General features: G+C 37.7%; 1 protein-coding gene across 1 annotated transcript in view; it reads right to left on the reverse strand.

The window, feature by feature from the left end:
- Positions 1-261: 261 nt before the first annotated feature.
- Positions 262-24,520, reverse strand: part of THSD7B (thrombospondin type 1 domain containing 7B) — a 989,572-nt gene continuing 965,313 nt past the window's right edge. The window contains exons 22-28 of the mRNA XM_043894410.1: positions 22,715-22,874; positions 21,443-21,616; positions 21,249-21,344; positions 18,384-18,466; positions 15,098-15,290; positions 11,667-11,754; positions 262-1,515 (exon numbers count right to left, since the gene is read on the reverse strand). Coding sequence (XP_043750345.1) covers positions 1,434-1,515; positions 11,667-11,754; positions 15,098-15,290; positions 18,384-18,466; positions 21,249-21,344; positions 21,443-21,616; positions 22,715-22,874 — 876 coding nt within the window. The 3' untranslated portion in view covers positions 262-1,433. The remainder of the gene's footprint in view (positions 1,516-11,666; positions 11,755-15,097; positions 15,291-18,383; positions 18,467-21,248; positions 21,345-21,442; positions 21,617-22,714; positions 22,875-24,520) is intronic.

Raw genomic sequence — 24,520 nt, forward strand, 5'->3', positions numbered from 1 at the left:
CTTGCTCATTGTATCATATTTCTAAGATTTCTGTTTTCTCAGGCCACCCAGTTCATTTACATATCAGTGTTTGCAATGTTACACAGTGGTTTGTTCTAATGTTAGCTAAGCTTTCAATATGCCTGCAGAGCGACTCTGTGTAATCATGCTTGTCTCCATTGCACAGTGTAACCAATAGTGTTGAGCATGTGGGGAAGGATTCCTTTCCTCTGTCAGTGGTTTCAGCTGTCAGCCTCTAAAACAGTGACATTGGGAAGCTGTTATTAAAGCTGTCTTTGTCAAATCATGGGCTCTTCAGCAGGGAATAAGTCTACAGCAGTCAACATTTCAGGCTCTTGAACACTTTATTTGTTATAAATACAAGTCAATACCACAAGATGGCACCTTCTTACTTCTCAACATCTACGATTACAAACATTCATCTTCATAAAACGGTTTCAGCTCTTTCATGTGTTGTTTTAGATATTATTGAAACCTTATAAAAGCAAGACTTGCTACAAACAGGATCGGTGTTCGATGTATATTAAATGAGGTCAGATAATTAAATTCAAAAAAAGAATTTATAAATATTCAGATAAGAAAATTGAAATTACAAAAGCAGAGTTTGTCATCATTAAACTGAATTACAACTGTGTGTGGCTAATGCTATATCTACATGGTAAGGTTTTTGTTAAAATACAGTTTTAGTAATTAAATAATTTACCTCTTTTTTCCAATATAACCTCTGGTTTCATTTGTACACCCTAACATTCAATACACATTTCATTCAAAACCACCTAGCTTTCATCTAGTCCAGCAATTACACACATTTCATTTGATTTCAATAGATGCAACCCATGAAGTGCCATCATCCTCCTGACTACAAAACAAAATACAATCTGTAAAGGTAAAAACTCAGAATTTCTGAAATGGTAACCCATTCTCTCTGTGTTCATGAAAATAGGCAATCCAATTTGAAAGTCTTTGAACCAATGTAAATTCTAGAAAACTCAGTGTTGAAGTATGGGAAGAATAAGGATTTGCACTAATATAGTGCATAAGAATGTGGTGTCAGACTGATCATTTACAGTAAAAGCCTTGGCCTCTGGATTGTCATCATGCTGCTGAGGATAAAATTTACTTAAGTCTGTGGGAATTCCATCATGTTTTCTTCCTCCCATTTTCAAACAGGAAGAGAAGGGTTTTCAGGTCCCTTGGGAAAATCAAAAACATTAAACACTCACACCCACAAACAACTGGAAAGCAAAATGGCAGACCTAATAGTCCTTGACTCCATGTCCAAATGAAGTTGAGGCAATATTACTTTCGCAGTATTTGTATTCTGCCCAGTATATCACACCATGAGATTCCTCAAAAAACTGAGAAGTCTGAGAGCTACAAAATAGAAAGCGGTTAAGGCAGTTGATGTCTACATTTGGATTTCTTTTTTCAGGTTACATGTCTAAGTCTCCATCGTAGGCTAAGGTCAGAGGCTTCTGTTGGGGAGGTGTGCTTTGATGTGGTTTTGGCTTCTTGCTGTAAAGGGAAAAGAATCCTTGAGATGAAGAAAGTTCACAGAGCTCTGTTTCATCTGCCAAAGAAAACTGTGAGATACAGAGATCCAAGTGGTTAGACAAAAGACTGATTTCTCTGGACTGGAGGGTTCCTTTTTGGAATACTGGTGTACTTTAACCCTTAAACCAGGAGAAGCCTTTTTTTTCCCCAAAAAATCTTAAAAATAGTTTAGTGGAAACAATGAACTTGGTAAAGGGCCACTTTCCTTTGTTTATATGCTATAATGTGAACATCTGCTGCTCACTAATTCCTAAGCTTACTAAGACCTCCACAGCGCAGATGTTTTAACATCATAAGTAGCTAGAACAGCCAGATTCTCTTGCTTTACTCTGCTGCTGTTTTTAAGTAAACACACTTCTCCAGAGTCTGTCAGGAGAATTTCACTGATGTTGTACCAGGCAAAACCATTCTCTTCCGGTCTCTGTGCTCCCTGAGTTGGACATCTTTGCCAGGTTAGAGAGGGCTGTTCTTGCTTCTCACACAGAGAGAAGCTGAAACTGAGTTACACTCCCCAAACTCTCAGTGACGTCCCAGATCTGCGGCAAACCATGCTTCATTATGCCTTTTGATTCTCAGTGTGGGTGAATGTCAACTAATGGGTATTTACAGTTTAATTCTGCTACACACTGCCTTCCCCACCATCATTCTGTCTCCCTTCTGTCCTCAGTGTCTAGGCTTTGCCATGCCTTCAGAGCCCAACTCTCTTTGGGTTGTCCTCACCAAGAGGGAGCCACCTCTGGCTCTGTCTCCAGATTTCTATGTATTTATTTTATTGCAGCATGTTATTAATTGGATGCACATACTAAGTGCCAAACCCTGGGCTGAGCACTTTACATAAAACACCTCAATAAATCCCAGGCCAAAAGTGAGAGAAGGAGGCACTGGGATTATCATTATCACTCGACAGAGAAGGACTAGAGAGGTTACTACCTTCCTCAAGTCACTGAATGGTTGGCAGAGCCTAGAATCCAAATGCATCTAGTACACACAGGAAAAACACTTTTAACCCTTCAGTACATTCTCCTTGTATCCACATTATTAATTAGGCACTTGGTAGAAACAACTCTTTTGTCTGGACATATAATTAATTTTTAATATTTTGAGTGAATGTAAATTAAAAACAAATATTTTAATCTGTACAATTGAGTGGCATTTTGAACATTATGTTGCAACGTTGCATAATCATTACCCGAAAGGGAAACTCTTCCCACGAAGCAGTCTACACTTTGGAACAGGTAGCCTTTGGGACACTTTCTTTCCAAATACCATTCTTTAAGGCAGCTCTGAGAAACCAGCATTTATCCAAAGGAGAAGACTAGTGTAATGCTTTATATAAGGCTATATATTTTACAAAATGCAATGTATTGTAAAGGGAGTAATTAGGAAACCATTATCGACTCAATATTTGCATTACCCTCCCCTCAATCATATGTTGAAATCTTAACCCTTAATGTGATGGTATTTGGAGGTGGGGCCTTTGGAATGTGATAAGGTATTTCTACCCCTGGCAACCACCTATCAACTTTCTGCCTCTGTAAATTTGCCTATTCTGGATATTTCCTATGGAATCATACTGTATGTGTGGCTTTTTTTTACTTAATGGCTAAAAAGTTGAGAATTGTATGATGCATGAATTTTACCACAAAAGAGACACATGTTTGATAACATTTTTTTTATAGGGAGAATCTCCTAGTTTAAAATACTGAGGTTCTAATTCAGGAAACTTTGTTTGAAGCAATTTATTGAGACTAGAAGCAACTTATAGATGCTAGAAGCAATTTATAGATGCTGAAGAGGTGAATTAGAAATGATTTCTAAAAAGCCTACTGATAGGAACCAGAGATCCTACAGTGTCCACACCCGGCATACAGTGGGTGTCTGCTGATGACTGAGTGCTGGGCATGGGCTGCAGGCAAAAACATCCTCAACAGCGGAGAGGCAGAAATAAGCTTCAAAATTCACTGCAGAGGTATACTCACCCTGTGCCTGTTCCCCTTCTCAGAGAGCAGGGACTGCATAATTATCTGAATAACATCCAAATGTGTCTATATTAATATATGTGTAGAAGCCAGTGGCTCTAGTCACACTGCCTGGCTCCAGCTTGGGTCCAGAGCACACTAATCTGCATTTAAAGGGACTAAAAACTCACTCAAATGAGAATTTACAACAAATTGGAAGTGACAGTTTGTCTATTATCCACCCTAGGGATGGTAGTAGAAGGTGTCCTAATGTCCAAAAGAATAAGAGGACTTTCGTTTGGAATGACAATAGGATTCATCTGCCTCCCCCACCTCCTGCTGTTTTAGGGGAAGAAAAGAGAGGGGCAAGAAATGGAGGTGTTTCCAGAGGTTCTGGCAATTCACTTTTTTAAAAATTTAATGAAATACAGTTGATTTACAATGTTGTTAATTTCTGCTGTATAGCACAGTGATTTAGTTATATGTATATATGTTCTTTTCCATTTTCTTTTCCAGTATAGTTTATCACAAGATATTGAATATAATTCCCTGTGTTATACAGTCAGACCTTGTTGTTTGTCCATTCTCTATATAACAGTTTACATTTGGCAATCCACTTTTTTTTTTTTTTTTTTGAGGAATAGGCTTCTCTAAAAAAATTATTTTATTGGAGTAGAGTTGATTTACAATGTTGTTAGTTTCTGCTGTTTAGCAAAGTAAATCAGTTACACACACACACATATACCCACACTTTGTCAGATTCTTTTCCTATATAGGTCATTATAGAGTATTGAATAGAGTTCCCTCTGCTATACAGTGATCCTTATTAGTTACCTAGGCTCAGCGGTAAAGAATCTGTCTGCCAGTGCAGGAGACTTGGGTTGGATTCCTGGGTTAGAAAGATCCCCTGGAGAAGGAATTGGCAACCCACTCCAGTATTCTTGCCTGGGAAATCCCATGGACAGAGGAACCAGGCAGGCTACTGTCCATGAGGTTGCAAACGAATCATACATGACTTAGAGACTAAATAACAAGCATGTGACTCCCAATATATCCTGTCCCACCTGGTAACCATGTTTGTTTTCTGTGTCTGTGAGTGTATTTCTGTTGGTAAGTTCATTTGTATCATTTTTTTTTTTTTTTAGATTCCACATATAAGTGATTATGATATTTGTCTTTGACTTACCTCACTCAGTATGGCAATCTCTGGGTCTATCCCTGTTTCTGCAAATGGCATTATTTTTGTCCTAACTGGCATTCATTTAGGGCTTCCCAGCAGCACCAGTAGTAAAGAACTTGCCTGGGAATTCCCATGGACAGGGGAGCCTAGCGAGCTACAATACACAGGGTCAAAAAGAGTTGGACATAACTGAAGCGACTTAGCACACACAAGCTACATAGTAGAAAAATGGGAAAATGAAGTCCTGGGGTGTGGGGAAGAGTATGAAAAGACAACAGTATTGGTTACCAAAGGAGGTGGTGGTTAGAGATAAATTAGGAGATTGGGATTAATATATACTCACTACTATTCATATATACTATATTATATATGAACTAGGTAAACAACAAGGACCTACATTATAGCACAGGAACTCTACTCAGCACCTTGTAATAGCCTGTAATGGAAAAGAATTTGAAAAGGAACATATATATATATATACACACACCTACAGAGAAAGAAATGGCAACCCACTCCAATATTCTTGCCTGGAAAATTCCATGGACAGGGAGCCTGGCAGCTATAGTCCATGGGGTCACAAAGAGTCAGACACAACAACTGAGCTTGCACACACACACATACGTATATATATAACTGAATCACTGCTGTATGCTTAAAACTAACACAACATTGTAAAGTTAAGTATGCTTCAATAAAAATAAAATCCCCACCCCACCCCCCACCCCCGCCAAAGAGACAACAAGATTGCCTAGGAGACATCTAAACTTGGCCAACCTCTAGGAGCTGTGCCTAGAAAATTCTGCTCAAATATTACTTGAATTTTTATATCAATTTACAGGTATGGGATTGTGAACATTGTGCTCACCTCTAGGAGAAAAAAAAGAGAGGGCTCCTAGTGTGTAGGCCTGGGATTTTTGTGGTATGTGCTGGGATGGTTGTGATAAAGGCTTCATTTAATGATGTCTCTCTTCATACCATGTAAGCTCTCAACTGATGTATTAAAATCACAGCTATGAATGTGTGAGGGTCTTCCCTTGTGGCTCAGCTGGTAAAGAATCTGCCTGCAATGTGGGAGACCTGGGTTTGATCCCTGGGTTGGGAAGATCCCCTGGAGAAGGAAAAGGCTACCCACTCCAGTATTCTGGCCTGGAGAATTCCATGGACTGTATAGGCCATGAGGTCGCAAAGAGTCAGACATGACTGAGTGACTTTCACACACATGAATGTGTGAGATCTGAGAACTTGTAGAGAGTTTAAAAGTTAGCAACCACTGAATAATGTGGTAATGCTGCTGAGAAGCTGTGGCTTTAGAGCTTCCTGGCTGGTTAAAAAGAACCCTAAGAGGAAGAACTGAGTAGGGGCCTGCCCTCTGCAAAGTCAGCAAATAGGAAACTTTTCTTTAGAAGCCCCTGCTCCCTTTCCTTTCTTCCTTCCTGATCTTTATTAGGAAATTCATTTAGAAATCCTTTTAAAATTATTTTTTCTGTCTTCAATTCTGCTATCAGGTAAGGTGTGACCACCTCACTCACACTAAATCAGGACCCATAAATGCCTGGCCCATGGCCGCTGCCACCCCCAGGCATCCTGTGCCCGCAGTGGCCATCTCCCATCCATCACACACTTCTTTCCTGTTGAGCCCAGGAACAGCCTCATAATTCTTCCTAATGCAGCACTCTTGACAGCCGCTACCACTTTTAGAGTTTGCACAAGGAAGAAAACCATTATGCAGCTCTGGCTGTAAGAGGTCATTGACTGACACGTTTTAAAGTCACTTTTTCCATGATCATTTGCATTTTAGCAAAGATAAACCTGTTAGGCCAGAAAAGTGAGTTCATTATGAAAAGACAGGTAAGTGCTGGCACTTCTCACTACCCTTGATCTCAAGCCACAGGACCCAGACCAGAAGACAATAACAGTGAGCCACTCATGAGGGCTGAGCCTCGGAGGTGGCAGCACCGCCTTCAAACTTTCAAACTTGAGAGCCCATTCCCTGCATTGTGCTGAGCAAGGTAGAATAGATGTGGTTCTCCAAGTAACTTCCAGGCACTATGTCTAGATTAACTAAAAACTCACCCAATGGTCGTCCCCACTAAATGACCTCATGGATCTTTATTGCCAGGGGAGCTAGGGCATCAGTAATATTTCAAGAAACCCAAGTGCTTATGGTAGACATACAAAGGATCATATCTAAACAAAGCAGTCCTTGAGAAGACTATTTTTCTCTATTTTCTCAAAAACATTTCCAAATGTTATTATAAATTGCTTTCATCTAAAGTATACACCTAACACCTGGCATGTTATAGCAGCTCTCTTGTCCTAAGCTTTTTATTTTGGAGGAGAAAATATAAAATCTACAAAACTGTCATCTTCTAACTCTTCTGCGAGCTATTTAATAGAAATAGATGCTGTGAAAACCTATTTGGATTCTTTAGGCAGCTCATATGTAACAGTAAGTGTTTTGATATCAATAGGTCTGTTCCCAGGTCTATAACTTACTTTACTTGGGAAATGAAGATCTGCTAAAAAATGTAAAAGGTGTAGACATTAAATTGAGTCTAAAGAGTTTTCAGGATTACTTAAGGACAAGAAATTACAGAGACTGGAAGTCCAGTGGAAAGGGGTTAAGACAAATCTGGAGCTGATTCCCTTATATAAGTTATTAAACTTTTCTGAGTATGGCTTACTCCCTCTTTAAAATAAAGATGATATTAACGACACTTTATTGGATTATTGGAAAGACCGAATAAGGCAACCTATTTTGTAAAGCACTTTGACATATGTGAATATTATATTTTTTTCTTGACCTTTGAAGATCATGGGCAATAGATGTTTTTAGCTTATCCACTCATTGATTCATTCACTTAATAAATAAGTCATTATACATCTTCTCCCCCACCCCCCAAGTCCTTATGGTTTGGTAAATGGTGGAAGATGTTTTATACAAGTAACTACAATGCCAGCATGGAGTAAATGCCACAGGGTTGGTGGCTTATACAAGTTATTTTAGGCTGCTTCACAAGGAAAAGTTGGCATTTAAATTTTTATTGGGAAGAACTGTTAGAATACCAATAACTTATGAAAATTAATTCTAGAAGAATGAACTGTAAGGAGTAAACCATGCAAGCGGAAGCTTTCTTGTGAAATAAGATACCACGGTATGTACCCTAATGTAAGGTAACGTCTCCCAAAACACTATCTTTCAGAAAGAGGTTGTAGCCTTATATTCAACTCCTATAAATATTATGAAAGATTACAATATAAAAAGTATTTTTAATGGATATCATAAATATACATGAGCAGTACAAATGAAATGACAAACTTCCCTAATATATGTTAATAGATACTTACATATTGAGATAAAAACCTCTGAAATAGCAACCCAAACAGATTGAAAGAAGTGTTGTATCTCAACCAACTTGGATGGACATGAGTATAGTAAACTTGAAATGTTGACTTGAGGTAGCCAGAACATGACTTCCATGTTGCTGTCAATGGGAAGCCACTGCTGGCATTTGAGGAGGAAAGGCGCTGATCACTTGACTAAGTTTTAAAAAGACTAATCTGGCTATAGACAGTTGAAAGGAGGATTTGTAGGGCTTCCAAATATGGAGCTAACTGCTACTTCCAATGGGGGATTATTAAGGGTGGATACTGAGGATGAAAAAAATAGATATACTATACATAAATATCTATATAATTTGGCCACTAAACAGTAGGGGATGATTCCCTTCACCTTTTATATTAAAAATTCTCTAGAAAATTGTTTGTCATCACAATATAATCAATCCCCAGAGCCTAGAAAGGGCTACAATAAATATTTATTGTTGAAGAAATGGATTAAGGGTAACATACTTTTAAATTGAAAGAAAGGGAGAAATGTAAAAGGGCAGAATTTATGGCTGTTAATTAATCTTTTGGATATTCAAAGAAGGAACCATAGAATCTGGAATTAGGGATGTGACTATGAAGTAGTCAGCTTTCACAGACTACTAGACTAGCTGATTATCTTACACTGTACTGGGCCATTGCTTTGACAGCAGTTTCTCATCTATCAAGTCTTTATGTTCTTTGTTTCAATTTAAGATCTTTTCCTCATCTTTTCTAGCTGTGAATGCTTCCTATCACTCTCAAGCTCATATAAGGCTTTCCACTTCACATTTGTTCATTAAGACAGGATCTAGACAATACAAAATTAATTCAAACATAATTGGTCAAATCACTTGATTTTAAGGTAAATGACTAACTGAAGGTGTTACTTTTTTATTGCAACACTGTGGAAGTATTAGCTGGATAGCAATCCAACTTCTAGAAATTCAATCTCAATCACTATAGGTGGCAGAAAGAATTAAAGTCACTTGATTTTCTTCAGCAACTTTCACTGACCAAGAGCAAAGACTTAAAAACCTGTGTAACCTTGGAAGTACGAGCTAAAATACAAAGACTGGATTTGAATTGAGATTAAAAACTTGGGCAAAAATTCTCAAGGAAACAGTTTGAGACAGATGATGAATATAAATGTGTCAATTTAGAGAAAAAAGCAAAGTAACACTTTGATCTTATGAAAATTAAAAAAAAATCCTTTGAAAAATTTCAGGAAGCTAATAAAATATTCTCAACACACTTAAAAACATTCAAAGGTATTTACTTCTGTCTGGTTTCAAGATCAGCTCATCAAATAAAATATATTCTATACAATAAACTAATCATCATTTTGTGAGAATAATATACTTTAGGAACTAGTCACTTACAAAACAGGGTTCCTGGAATGGACAACCAGATTTTCTTTTATGGTTGGTTACTGTAGATAAACACCTGGCTCTACTATCCAAAATACACTAATAGGTTTTTTGAACCAACTGGTCAACTTAACATACTTGGTAAAAATAGGTCAGTTTGAGAAGAAAATTTAAGAACTAGAATTATCTCAGCCTTGCCTGCTATTAGAGTTACCTGGGGCTCTTTTAATTACTCCTGCATGTGGTCAAGTTGTCTGGATGCTTAAATCAGAATCCCTGGAGCTAGAGATATCAGAAAGGAAATTTAAAAAAAAAGTGCCTTGTAAAATCTCACCCCCCCCCTCAAAATAAAATACTGAGGAATAAACCTGACGAAGAAGGTGAAATAAACCCACAAACCTATGCTCAATTCATCTTTGACCAAAGGAGGCAAGAATATACGATGAAAAAAAAAAGTCTGTTCAGCAAGGGGTGCTGGGACAGCTGGACATATGCATGTAAATTCAATGAAGTTAGAACACATCCTCGCACCATACACAAACTCAAGATGGTTTAAAGACTTAAGACATTATATCATATAACTGCTAGAACAGAGCATAGGCAAAACATTCTCTGACATAATTTGTATCAATATTTTCTTAGGTCAGTCTCCCAAGGCAATAGAAATAAAAACAAAGATAAACAAATTGGGCCTAATCAAACATACAAGCTTTTGGCACAGTAAAGGAAACCATAAACAAAATGAAAAGACAACCTACAAATGAGAGAATATATTTGCAAATCATGTGACTGACAAGGGCTTGATTTCCAAAATGTACAAACAACACATACAACTCAACAACAAGAAAACAACCCAATTAAAAAAAAATGGGCACAAGACTTAAGTAGCCACTTCTCCAAAGACATTCAGATGGCCAATAGGCACATGAAAAGATTCTCAACATCACTATTTATTAGAAAAGTGCAAATCAAAACCACAATGAGATACCACCTCATACCAGTCAGGATGGTGGAAAGAGCATGGAGAAAAAGAAACCCTCCTGTATTGTTAATGGGAATGTATTGAATAAGTTGGTGAAGCCACTGTGTGTAACAGTATGGAAGTTCCTCAGAAAACTAAAAATAGAAATACCAAAAAAAAAAAAAAAAAATTACCAAATGATCCAGCAATCCCAGTCCTGGCCATACATCCATACAAAACTTTAAAAAAATACATGCACCCCTATATTCATAGCAGCACTATTCCCAATAGTCAAGACATGGAAAAAATCTATATGTCCATTGGCAAATGAATGGATAAAGAAAATTTTTTAAATATACAATGGAATAATACTCAGCCATAAAAAAGAATGAAATAATGCCATTTGCAGCAACATGGTTGGACCTAGACATTAACACAGTAAGTGAAGTAAGTCAGAGAAAGACAAAAATGTCCTACGATATCACTATATGTGAAATCTAAAATAAATAAATGAAAATGTCTATGAAACAGACTCATGGAGATATAGATTAGTTGTGTGGTTGCCAAGTGGGAGGGCGGTAGTAGTTGTAAGCTTTTATATTTAGAATGGATAAATAACAAGGTCCTACTATATACAGCACTGAGAACTATTTTCTATATCCTGTCCCCATAATGGAAAATGAAAAAGAATGTGTGTGTGTATACATATGTGCATGCTGAGTTGCGTCCGACTCTTTGCGACCCTATGCTCTACAGCCTGCCAGGCTTCTCGTCCATGGGATTCTCCAGGCAAGAATACTGGAATGGGTTGTCATTTCCTTCTCCAGGGTATGTGTATGTATTTGTGTGTGTCTATGAACTGAATCACTTTGTCTAACAGCAGAAATTAACACAACATTGTAAATCAACTACACTTAATTAAAAAAAAAAAAAAAAAAAGAATCTCTGTGACTAAGTCCTGGTACTAAGAGGTACCAGGAATTTCCAGTGTGTTAAACTGGTACTGATCTAAATCAAAATTGTAAAATGGGAAAGCCCTGATTAATGATTTGCCTCGTATACCTGTGATATTATATGAAAGCCAAATACAAAGATGTTATTTCAAATGAGGACAGTAAAGATAATACTCTTCCACTTCAACTATTTAGCAATTCTAATGTTGGTGATTATTTGTGAGTTTAAGGGTCCTGTTATAATGACCAGATTTCAACCTAAGTTTTCTTTTAGTGTAATATACCACCAGTGAAAATATAAAATTTTTACTAGTTAGTACTTACCAAACAAGGTAGGAAGTAAATACTAGGAAAATCATGATAAGAAAACCACCACCTGAAACGCCATAAACCCAAATTTTCACTCGGCCATCTGTTTAAAATAAAAAATAACAGGCTTAGCATACAAAAGCTTTTATTTCTCATTTAATTAGTGTATTATTTATTTCTCATCTGAATTCTGAGATTTGCAGAAGTCAGAAGCGTACGTGGAAACACATGTGACAGCTATCAAATGTCCAAAAATAGGTGAAAATATTAAATACAGGTTATCAATTTTTTTCACAATGCCAAAGACCAGCAATCAGTATTTCATAAAATCTAACAACTGGCAGGATATTTTGAATTTATTTTCATTTATATATACTTCTAATACAAAAGTATTACAAAACATATCCACATGTAGAAGTATATATTATTTTGGATTTGATATCTGCAAGAGTTTAAAAAAAAAAAAAAGAACCAAATAGTCTGATCTATTTTGTGATTTTTAACTATATGACATATATATATAACTATATGACCTGACTGTATGTATAAATTTGAGTTGTTTCTGGAAAACACATGGTTTTTGCTAAGTTTTACATGGGCACACAGTTAATTAAACTTAGAATTGCACTGATAATAGCAATGCCTTAGCTATTATTATTATTAGGAACAAAAGGAATTATGTTCCTTTCTGAAAGATGTACACACAAAGGTTCATTACACTACACTGAATGTAATTAACTGTCGGTCCAAAAAAACACATTATCAGAATCTTATTCTAAAGACATTCATAGGATAAAAAACAAAATCTATTGTAAACATTTGTTTGAAAGAAAATCACTATTACTTTCAATTATATTGTGACTATGTATTACAGTTTTTGCTTACAAGACACTTTCAAGCCTCAATCGAGTTTTCGAATGAGTTTTCAACATAGTAGTGACATTTTTTTATGGTCATAAAACTTTTAACAAAGCTTTGATTTTGATCTCTTTGAAACACTAATGATGTGATCCCCTATTCTAAATTTTTTACATTGGCAATTAAAAAAAGTCTTCCCTGAGTAAGAATGCACCTTTCATCTTATTACCCCTAAACCTCAAAGAGCTGAAGTATTGTAAGATCCAGTGCTTTTAAATCCCTATTGCAGAGGTATGTGATCTGGGTGACCTTTAAATCATGTTACTTAAAGAAGAATTAATATAGCTGTTTATAAGAAGCTAATGCTGTAATCGCACTATAGTACAGAGGGCTTAGCTCAGTTCTCTGTAGTGACCTGGATAGATGCGATGAGGAGGGAAGTCCAAGAAAGAGGGGATATATGTGTGCATGTGACTGATTCACTTCATTGTACAGCAGAAACTAACAGAACATTGTAAAACATTTATACTACAATAAAAAATAATTAAAAATATGTAGTGGAAAATTAGTCTTCCTACCTGAGCTCCCTCCCCAGGTGCTATCACTGTTACCAATTTATGAACCATCTCATAGTTTTCTCTGCAAATGCAAGCAAATGAGTATATACACAACATGCATGCCCTTTTTAAAAAAGACACAAATGGTCCTTATCATTCACTTTGGTACTACTTTTCCACCTAACAATACATATTAAAAATATTTCCATGCTAGTTCATAAAGGGAGGTCCATCTCATCCTTTTTAATACCCCTAAGAGACATTACACAGTTGTATCATATTTTTGTTTTTTTGTTATTCCGTTTGTAGAGATTTATGTTATTTCCATTCATTTGCTATATAATAAGCAATCATATAATTATTTACATCCTTCTCTTAGTACATATGTGTATATATATATGTATGATAGGTTTTGCCTAATTGCCTTCCTGAGAGGTTGCTCAAATTTTCAACCACATTATGAGAACCTAATGAAAGTTATAAACTTTCTCCCAGACTAAATATATATTTTACATATATGTTTATACACACACATAATTATACAAGTGTATATATGAGTATGCATATATGTATGTATCTGTGTTTATGTATATATGTGTACACACATGTATAGTCATATACATGGTATTAATGCTTTAGTTAGGTTTCCAAAGTTTAAGGGCCTCATTTGTGGATTTGAAAACTCATTTCCTTGGAACCTCATCCTAATTCTCTCCCTGAAATAGGGTCTACAAGCAATGAGTGAGCCTGGTTGCATTTCATAGCATGCTTCCCTCAACTTTAAGTCTGTTTCTCTAAATTAGCTAAACTTCACAGAATGAATATGATTTTTAATATCTACGGCATGCCCAGATGTACTTGGGAACCAAAACTTAAGTTCTTGTGGTCATCCTTGTAAGCTAGTCACAGAATGTCTTGTTTCTCCCACTAGATCTAGGGTCCTTTGTGTCTGGGCTCTAGTTTTGCTTCATTTAAGCATGTCATCAGGGCACTTTGGTACAACCAAGGCTTCGGGCCTGGGCGGAAAGTTCCCAAGGTATGTTTTGTCTGAGCTTCATGTGTGTCTTCCCTCTCAAGGTTCCTTCCATCAGTCATGCTAGCTCCCTCAGTCATTTGCAGCACTTTATTTTCTGGAAGAGGTATGTACATTAGGCACAGAGAATTTTGCTTTCATATTTTTGTCCAATTGTTAAAGAGGGAAGTAGACACCAGTGCTGTGTAAGGATCTTATTGGCTTGCCTTTCATACTTTCCTGTCACTTACTGGTGGTGTGACCTTGGTCAAATTAGTTTGCATTGCCAGTTTCAGAATCCTAATCTCTAGAGTGGGGATAACAACATCTCATTATGTTGCAAGAATGTAATGAGATGAGTCATGCAATACAACCAGCATGGAATCATAGGGTACAGAGAAATTATCCAATACTGTTCGTTCTTATCCTTGATCTCCACTAAGTTTTGAGTCCTGTAGGCCTGACACTGTGCTAATACTCATGAAAATTCTGCAGGACCTAGATTGATTCATAGATGAGGAAACAGTTCCAGAGAGGCAAAGAAATTACATGCAATCACAAAGTGGGTACCTCTGATCCATGATACACATAAGGTCTCTTGGCCTCTGAAATTGATGCTGTTTTACTATATCACTAGTGTTTCTCAAACCAGATAGGGAACCTAGAATTTCCCTACATAACTCCATGTTCCTGAGAATCTATTCCTTTTCTTGTTTTTCAATTATATATAAAACTTCACAGTTATAAAGTCTTTGGCAAAGATAATTTACAATTCCAACATTTTCAAAGATTAATATTTTGTTTCCTAAACTCAGACTGGGGTTGACAGACTTATTCTCAACCACCCATGAGAACGTTTTACACTACATGGCACTCAAGTGTGAGAAAGCTTGAACAAGACCATATTGCCTTTTCTGTCCCTTCTTCCCTCCATGCTTTCCATCATGAGCAGTGGTCACAACATGAACCCTAATCCCTCAAGAGAAAATTTACATTTCTTACTCATAACTGATATGTACCTGGATCAAGGGGCTGGAGAGACCATCCTTTAAAAATATCATGTATTTTTGAATTCACAGGTCTGTTTTTCCCAGCAAGGTTTTTCACATCAGCTTTTTTATCCTCTGAGCCTGGCACCTTCATGCAGTAATCCAGGAGACCATTTGATCTCATGATCTCTGTATAGCCTTTCTCACAACCACACACTCCACCCTACAGCATGAAAAATACATTTATGGTTACACAGTGAGTTGTATAGATGAAAAAATAACACCTTAATTGTTGGAACTGCTTAATAGTTGCATGCTATGTCATGGCAATTTAGGATTTTTCAGCACCAGACTTGGCAAAGAGATGAAAATTCAATAAATAGTTCATCTTTCTGATTTCCAAAGTCAACACTTCAATAAATCATCAGTTCTTTCTAGTGGTTGATCATTCTTACACCTTCCAAATTGAAACCATAATTTTTTGTGAATAGAGAATATGAACTACACCCTTTTCTCTCTTATAGAGGTGTTTAAAGCTTTAATTAAAAATTTACTTCGGTTCTTCGCCCAGCTATTTCAGATTCCTGCCTGCTTACTCCAATCTGTCCTTAACATTGAGAAGCAAAGCAACAGAAATTATGTGCATATCTTCTCTGAGTTTTGTGCTCTTTGAGGTCTCTTTCTGCCTCTATCATCTTCTACCATTGATCACGAACTAGACTGAACCGGCTCTCCACTCACAGACTTAGTTCTGCACTAAGAGGAGACAGTCCAAGGCTGTGAAGGGGGGGAAAAAAAAACTTTGTCTTTCCTCCCTCTTGTGGACATATGCTTTTGGCAGACAGTTAGATATCTTGAAGTAACCTGAGTGTCACAACACATCATCAAATTCCTAGTTGGCATCATGACAATGGGTCTTTCATATTTGTCTGTGGATTCCTGGTAATTTTCATGCACAATAAGCCTTTCAAAGAAACTGATAATGATACAATGTAATGGACAAAGATTTTCTATCTGTCTCTGGAAGTGAAACTGAAATAACTGCTCTTCCTTCCTCCAAGAAACATAAAGGCAATAGAGGAGAATAGAAAATTAGCATGAGATTATGAATCTCTATGACTTTGCTATTAGGATTCCTTACATAAAACTATGGTATTTTCTCAACATACCTTAGCCTTAAATGGTAACTCATATCATTCTTTATGCATCAGCCATATATACTTACTGGTTCCAAATAGGGGAAGGGGTATATCATGACTGTATATTGTCACCTGCTTATTTAATTTATATGCAGAGTATATCATGAGAAACACTGGGCTGGATGAAGCACAAGCTGGAATCAAGATTGCAGGGAGAAATATCAATAACCTCACATATGCAGATGACACCACCCTTATGGCAGAAAGCGAAGAAGAACTAAAGAGCCTCTTGATGACGGTGAAACAGGAGAGTGAAAAAGTTGGCTTAAAACTCAATATTCAGAAAGCTAAGACCATGGCATCTGGTCCCATCACTTAATGGGAAATAGATGGGGAAACAGTGGAAACAGTGATGGACTTTTATTTTTTCGGGCTTCAAAATCACTGCAGATGGTGACTGTGGGCATGAAATTAAAAGGCGCTTACTCCTTGGAAGAGAAGTCATGACCACATTAGACAGCATATTAAAAAGCAGAGACATGCCTTTGCCAAAAAAGGTCTGTCTAGTCAAAGCTATGGTTCTTCCAGTAGTCATGTATGGCTATGAGAGTTAGACCATAAAGAAAGCTGAGCACTGAATAATTGATGCTTTGATCTGTGCTGTTGGAGAAGACTCTTGAGAGACCCTTGGACTGCAAGGAGATCCAACCAGTCCATCCTGAAGGAGATGAGTCCTGGGTGTTCATTGGAAGAACTGATGCTGAAGCTGAAACTCCAATACTTTGGCCACCTGATGCGAAGACCTGACTCATTGGAAAAGACCCTGATGCTGGGAAAGATTGAAGGCGGGAGAAGAAGGGGATGACAGAGGATGAGATGGTTGGATGACATCACCGACTTGATGGACATGAGTTTGAGTAAACTCTGGCAGTTGGTAATGGAAAGTGAGGCCTGGCGTGCTACAGTCCATGGGGTCGCAGAATTGGACATGACTTAGTGACTGAACTGAACTATTTTCTTAGGTCATAAGTTGTTGACTGAACACATGATTTTGAGGAGCAACATATACTAAAACTAAAAATTAGAAGTTAAAAAACAATTAATAAATGCCTAAATTTTAGGTAGAGATTGTATAATGACAGTTATCATTATAAATATTTCCAGTGGTTTTAATTAAAGACATTACTCAGTGTTCAATGGGGAGAAACTAATGGAGAAAATTGGTACAAGCTCAGATATGAAAGCCATCTTTTCAAGATGTGTCTTTATTTAGTCTGAATGAAAAGCTGTAACCAGTTATATAGGACAAAGGTTCAAGGGAACAGGTATTTTATGTTTATTACAGAGGGTATCCAGAGAGTTGGTGGGAAGCCACAACTGCTATTTCACAAACATCATTAGCCCATGAAGTCGCTGCTGATCTCTTTTCCTTCTTTTTTCCACTGGCAACTTAATCCCTAGCTTTCCTGTGTCAAAGAATTAACCTACTTCTACTTGAAGTAGATGGTCCATAAAATAGAATGGAGCATTTGAATCATTTTAACCAAATCATTTTTGGAAAGAACACACTATAAGAAGAAACTTCTTTCTTTGAGAGACAGGGCATACCTTTCTTCTATATACACTGTACACGTTGAGCGTCACTGATTAGAATACATGGTACATTTTGCATTAAATCCTGAGCAGTAATGGGTGGGAATTAAGGAAAAGGAGAAAAATTTCTGCTTTAAAAAATGTATATATATACACACACATAATTATTACCCATAACCATACTATCAACTTATTTAAAATCAACTAAAATTTATACACACTAATCACAGTGTAATCAATTTTAGTACCTAATGTTTAGCAAACATGAACATATCCTTTTAAAGATTTTGCAAAATAGTTTAGGTATATGAAAGGCTAAGAATGAAGGAAATAATCAAAGGTGAAAAAGAGCTAACAGAGATTAGATATCTGAAAGAGAGGTTAGCTTTATATAAAAGACTGCTTTCTTGAAGACATGGCCATGCAAAGAAATTCTTAATAGCTGCGATTACTTCTGCAAATGCCTCTAGGTGGTATCGTGGGCCCATGGAATTGCTGCTTGGGATAAAGGAGACTGGAAAACATCAGACAACACATATATAACACAATTAAATTACTGTCCAAGGCTCTAGCACCTGACTCACCTGTGTGCAGTAGGAGAAAGGTTTTCTGCAAGCTGGGTTACACTGCCGAATAGCAGCAGGGCGTGCCTGAGGGGAGCAGCCTCCTACAAAGGAAATCCCACCATCATTTACAGATTTTTCTAGGGTAAATATTCACTTCTTTTCCTCTCTGACACTGGCTACCTTGTAACAGTATTATTTTTTTAAAAAATCTGTTTGCTGACAGTGTGGCTGTTTTATTTTGTTGACTATTCTAGGAGAGGCTGTTTGAGATGGGAGGCTCTGCTAACAGAAGTTGTTTACAGTTGAGATTTTATACCTGCATGTTGGCCAGGTGATTCTATCATATGGCTTCACTTGAGGGCAAAGCCTGTGAGTGTCAGGATCAGTAAAAGAATTGATGAAATCTCAACTGAAGTTCAGTAGCAGAAAATATATACGCTCAAAGATCTGTCTACATAGTTTTTTTCCAGCTCCCAAACTAGGCACTAGACCAATTTCCAACAACAAAACACTAAAAGAATGCCACTAGCCCATTCATGAGACCACAATATTACACATTTTGGTAACATTTTAAATGTATTTCAGCCAGAAATACACATATACACACACATGCAGAGTCACATACAGATTGCCACATGTATTTTTAAGAGCAAATGTATACACTCCAGCAGGGATAATCATACATCTGACACTAGTACTTGCAGGTCCTTATTAAAATAGCTTTGAGTAACTAGATGGAATAATATCTCTATAATCTAAAAATCATTTATATATTAGTTGTGCCTTCCTGGATTCAAAGTACCAGCAAAGAAGTTGACATATTATCAAGGGCACCATTGAAGCTACATTTATATACCACTGGTTGCATTTATAGGTTCTAGTCTCTGCATTATTATAATTGTCAACCAATTATATAATATATAACCATAACATAAAATTATGATTTTGTAACTAGAGAAAATTTTGTGCTTAAGGCTGTGTAGGGAGTTGCATCTACATTTTTCTGAAGAATGAAATAGCTAAAATCTGTTGCTTGAAAAATAATTTCCGCAGGGGAAAAAAACAAAACACCAGGATCCAGAATGAGCAGGTAGGTGTGAAATTGATCATGTGTTAGTGGCAGTAACCACACAGCCTTGTCACTGCCAACAGAGTTTGGAGGTGGTGTTTTTTCCTCCTTAAACCAGGGATCTCCACCATGCAGTGTGTATACTCCATGGGGAGAAGATCACCTGAGAGCCAGGAAAAACATGTTAGAATTTGTATATTTTAGCCCACATTTTACATTTTAGCAATGAAATTAAGCTGTGATAATACTTAGCAGGTGACACTGGTAACCTGAGCTCATTCATCAGGTGGCCCTGGGATGTCCACCAGCCACGAGGTACTCCGCGCAGAGAATCTGGAAGTGGAACCCTCACCGGTTGGTAAACTCTCAGCACACTGCAGCAAGTGATGCTTTCTGTGTTCCTGGTTAGGCAGACTTACAGTCTATTTAGTTTTAACATTAACTTACACAATGGGCAAGTCACTTAAATGATTGTATGCAAAAACTATGGGTTAAGGGACAATCAATAATGAAAAAACGAGTAAGCTAGAAAAAGGTGAAGCAGACAATCTTTCTATTCCAATAGAAAAATCGAGATTTCTTCTATTCTGACAAGCTCTTAGCCCTGGCACTAAGTAAAAAGAATGACAATTTGATTTTCTTTCATAAGAAGGCATCGAAGCAAACCCCTTTAAAATGATTGAGAAGACCATTTGTAGAATCTAATTGCATTCACTGTCATGAATGAGGAACCCTTCCTTCAATATTTATTCAGATATTAAATAATAATCAAGGCTACCACATTGTTAAAAAATGAAACTTTCAGTACATGAACATAAGCATCTATAATTTACAGGAAAATGTTTTTAATCATTAATATATTTTAGCTTTTATTATATCTTTATCAACTCTTAATTTCAATTTCTGTATATGTTTCATAACATGATACATGAGCACAGTAGTGTGGGATTTTAGGATAGTTTGAGGTCTGTTCTCAAATACCTTTTACTGAAAAGGTACATCTTTTACGATTTTAGAGACCATTGTTTTAAACCAACATCTGTGTCTTTCAGTTTTTGTCTTAGATCATGATATTCAAGGAAATTTTATTATGTATCAACTGATGCTAAAGCTGAAACTCCAATACTTTGGCTACCTGATGTGAAGAACTGACTCCTTGGAAAAGACCCTGATGCTGGGAAAGATTGAAGGTGGGAGGAGAAGGGGACGACAGAGGATAAGATAGTTGGATGGCATCACTGACTCAATGGACATGAGTTTGAGTAAACTCTGAGAGTTGGTGATGGACAGGGAAGCCTGGAGTGCTGCAGTCCATGGGGTCACAAAGAGTCGGACACGGCTGAGCGACTGAAATGAACTGAAATGAACTACGTTAAGTTGTCTGATATACTGTGTGTGTGTATGCTTAGTCACTCAGTCATATCTAACTCTTTGTGACACCATGGACTGTAGCCCATTAGGCTCCTCTGTCCATGGAATTCTCCAGGCAAGACTACTGGAATAGGTTGCCATTTCCTTATCAAGGGGATCTTCCTGACTCAGGGATTGAACCCCTGTCTCCTACGGCTCCTGCACTGGCAGGCGAATTCTTTACAATTGTGCCACCCAGGTAGGCCATCTGATATATTATGGGACTTCATATAGAACGGTTTGCTTTCTAGGATGCAAAGATCTAATGGTAACTTGCCATGAAGCTCATCTAAGTCCACTCCCCAGTCTTCCCTTGCTTATAATTTTTTAAGCTAATTCTTCTCACCAACAGCAACACTCAGAGATCTTTCCGAAGTGCCCACATGAATCTTAGGCAGGAATACCTGTGACGTTAATGCCATCTGAACGTTGGCACCACACAGTTCGTTCATTATTGTTCCAAAGACTTGCTTTCCATGTGTAGTGATAACATTTACCTCCTGCAAGTAAATACGATAACAGCGGTTCTATTATGCCTCAATCAAAGCAGAATAAGCATTGATCAATCAAGGCTGAGAGTTGAAAAGTGCTTTGGTACCTGTACAAGGGCGTGTTTCTAGAACCTGCTGGGGGCAGCTGTCTTGGTTCTCAAAAGACTGAATTATAAATGTCCTTGACCTAGATTGGCGACCCAGAGTCTCGAAGCTTCTTCCATCAATGCAGGTCAGCTCACACGTGCTCCACGCTGACCATTCTGTTAAATGGCAGTCTCCTGGAGGATCATGCAGCACAGGGCAGAGGAAACCATGAAAACTGGCCCCTGACCCCGTTTACACACACAGGGTTCACAGTGGGATTCGTGTGGTGCCGCGGTGACCAGGTGCATTCCAGAAACTACAAATTCTATGCTGACAAATTTTCTAATTAGAAAGCACTAGGAGTGAGGAAGTAATTTATGGTTTTTAGTTGAATGAAAAGTGCCAAGCACTATACTGCCCTTATTTTGCTTCAAATCATGGCACTTTTATCTGGAGAACACTAGTGTCTACTAGTGACAATAAAAATTTTAAAAGGATGTGTAAAGATTATAGCAACTCAGTTTTTAAAGAGCATCATAACATCATAAAATGGATGTTCACAGAAATTATATAAAGGAAAGAAGTAGAGTAGCTTTAAACTTAAAGAATGGTTCATTTAACAATCCAAACATGCACAATTTGTGTGTGTATATATATATATGTCAATATGTATGAATGTACATATACACACATATATGTTCCATGCCATATTATAAGAATACATAAGGATATATTTAGCCACCTTAAGCTCCTGCCATACAAGGTAAGTTGTGTTATTAGGATTAAAATAAACTCATAAATCTTATGTAACTAAGAATAACCGTCACAATTACATAGAACTTGCTTGTTTAACAGAGTACTTTCATTTTTAGCCTTACTTGTCATCACCATGTCATCAGCCAGGGCTCATCACTCATGGATTCAGTCAATGTTTTTTGAATGCTGGAAATGTGCTTGGTGTGGTCAGGTATTATTAACACATTTTCTAGATGGAGCAACCACTGCTCAAAGCGACAAGAGTACATGTCCCAGGCAAAATGCCAGTGATGTGATAGTGACAAGATTCTAACTTAGCTCTTACATTTCTAAGTCCAGTGCTTCCCCCTGACTTGCCCTGCCAGCCTACTTTGCCTCTATAGAAGCTGTTAGGTATAGTCCAAAGTGATAACCAATGACACATGGATTAAAGTTAGTTACAAACTTCAACTTGGATGAGAGAGAACTCCAAAAAACAGAAAAAGGAATAAAAAGGTCACCATGGAAGGCACTCCAAATCATTTAAAATTGCCTACCCGGGCAAGGCACTGAACATGGCTGTTTCAAGATGCTGTCTTGAAAGGGCATCTCTCCACACAGTGCATTGTCTACACGTACAGTCCAGGGAGATATTGAACCGTTGTGGACCACACAGGAGAGGCTGCGGGCCTGGACTCCTTCCCCACAGTCTCCACCCTGTCAGAGGAAAGGATGCTGTCAGCATTACCCAAATCAGGAACATCTCAAAGTTTTAGCTCCCACCATCTCTTGGGCAAAAAAACCAAAAAGCAAAAAAACACAGTTGCATATTTCTGCAGCTTCCTCCTCTTGAGAGTTATCTTTCAGTTGTTGACAATAAGGCATCCCTGAGCAATTCTCTTAGAGCTGACAGAGCAACTGAAGCAGAAATGCAAATTTATGCCTTGAAATTTATACACTCAGAATATGACGATTCATTCTGGAACTCAGCCAGGATTGACTGAAAAAGAAAAACGATACCTAATTTGTCTAGGTGTATGTGATAAAGTGGCCTAATCCATAATCACTCCCCAAAAGAGCATGTACAACCACAGGGTGTACATTTCTCTTTTGCTTTGCTTGTTTTTCTTTTGTAGGGAATTCAGTACTTTCTCATGTGGATTAGATTGGGGTTTCCAGTAAAACGCTGATTTTCTCAGAATGCCTTCTGTGCTGAATATTATTCTTTGAAGACATATACAAATCCCACTCAGATTATTCTGGCCAATTAGAAAAAAAATATGCAGTGTCTCACAGAAACAGAAGCTTTGTGGTTATCTAGCTCAACCATCTGCCTGATGAAAGACTTCCTACTCTAACATTTTTAGCAGATACTCACGAGGTGAGTATTATCTCCTCAGTTTTAGTCAGGTGCTCATATTTCAAAAAGAAGACCATTGGATATTTGGATAACTGGAGAGGGTAGTTTTGTTGCTTTTTTTTTCCCTGCATAAATGCCTTAGAAAACAGAGCCCAAGGCAAAGCTTCTATACTAAGGAGGTGAAATCCCAGGGGTGCAAGAGTGAGGCTGAGCAAGCCATCACAGGTGCAGAGGAAAAGCAAATATAAGGTAGTGTGTTGTCAACTGGCCTCAACTTCATAGTAAACACAGCTGGTTTCTTGGTCAATCACATTGTTTAGACAGGCCACATGGATCATCCAAGATGTGGTGGCAGGAAAAAGGGAGAGGCAGCTCCTCCATGGATATGCCAGCTCCTCCATGGATCCAGTTCTCATTTATCAACTGTCATCCCAGGGAAACTTCCATATACTTCCAAGGTATTAACTCCCCTATACTTTCAAGGTATGTTACTCAGCTCCCACTACCAGGAAATAGGTGGAGGACCAAGAGTTTTTATGATTACTTCTGGTATGGATGGAGAGAGAGAGAAAGAACATTTGCACAGACTCTGTTGCTGCAGACAAGGATGCTACATGCTACAACCCATTATTAGGTGATAACTGGACAGCTGGGATCTGAACTGGGAGACTGAGTTTCAGCTCCTCCTTATTTCTCCCTCCCACTACAGGACTCAAAGTACATTGCTAGACCTTAGAGCTTCTGTGGCTCTGGCAGCAGCAGGATTGAAGAGGTACATGGTGGGCAGCTAAAGCAGTCACGACAGTGCTCCGGGGTGTGGAGCAGGTGACTCAGAGGCTGATGGGCCTGCTGAGCACCAGCCAGGTCAAGGCACAGTGGCAGCAGCTGCTAAGTACCGAGGGCAGGTGGTGGATGGGCTGCCGGATGTGCAGGGTGGTGCAGAGGCTGCTGAGAAAGATTCTCTCAGATTCAAAGCTATAATGGCAAAAAAAAAAAAAAAAAA

Source organism: Cervus elaphus, chromosome 33 (assembly GCF_910594005.1).
Source record: "Cervus elaphus chromosome 33, mCerEla1.1, whole genome shotgun sequence".
NCBI classification, from domain to species: domain Eukaryota; kingdom Metazoa; phylum Chordata; class Mammalia; order Artiodactyla; family Cervidae; genus Cervus; species Cervus elaphus.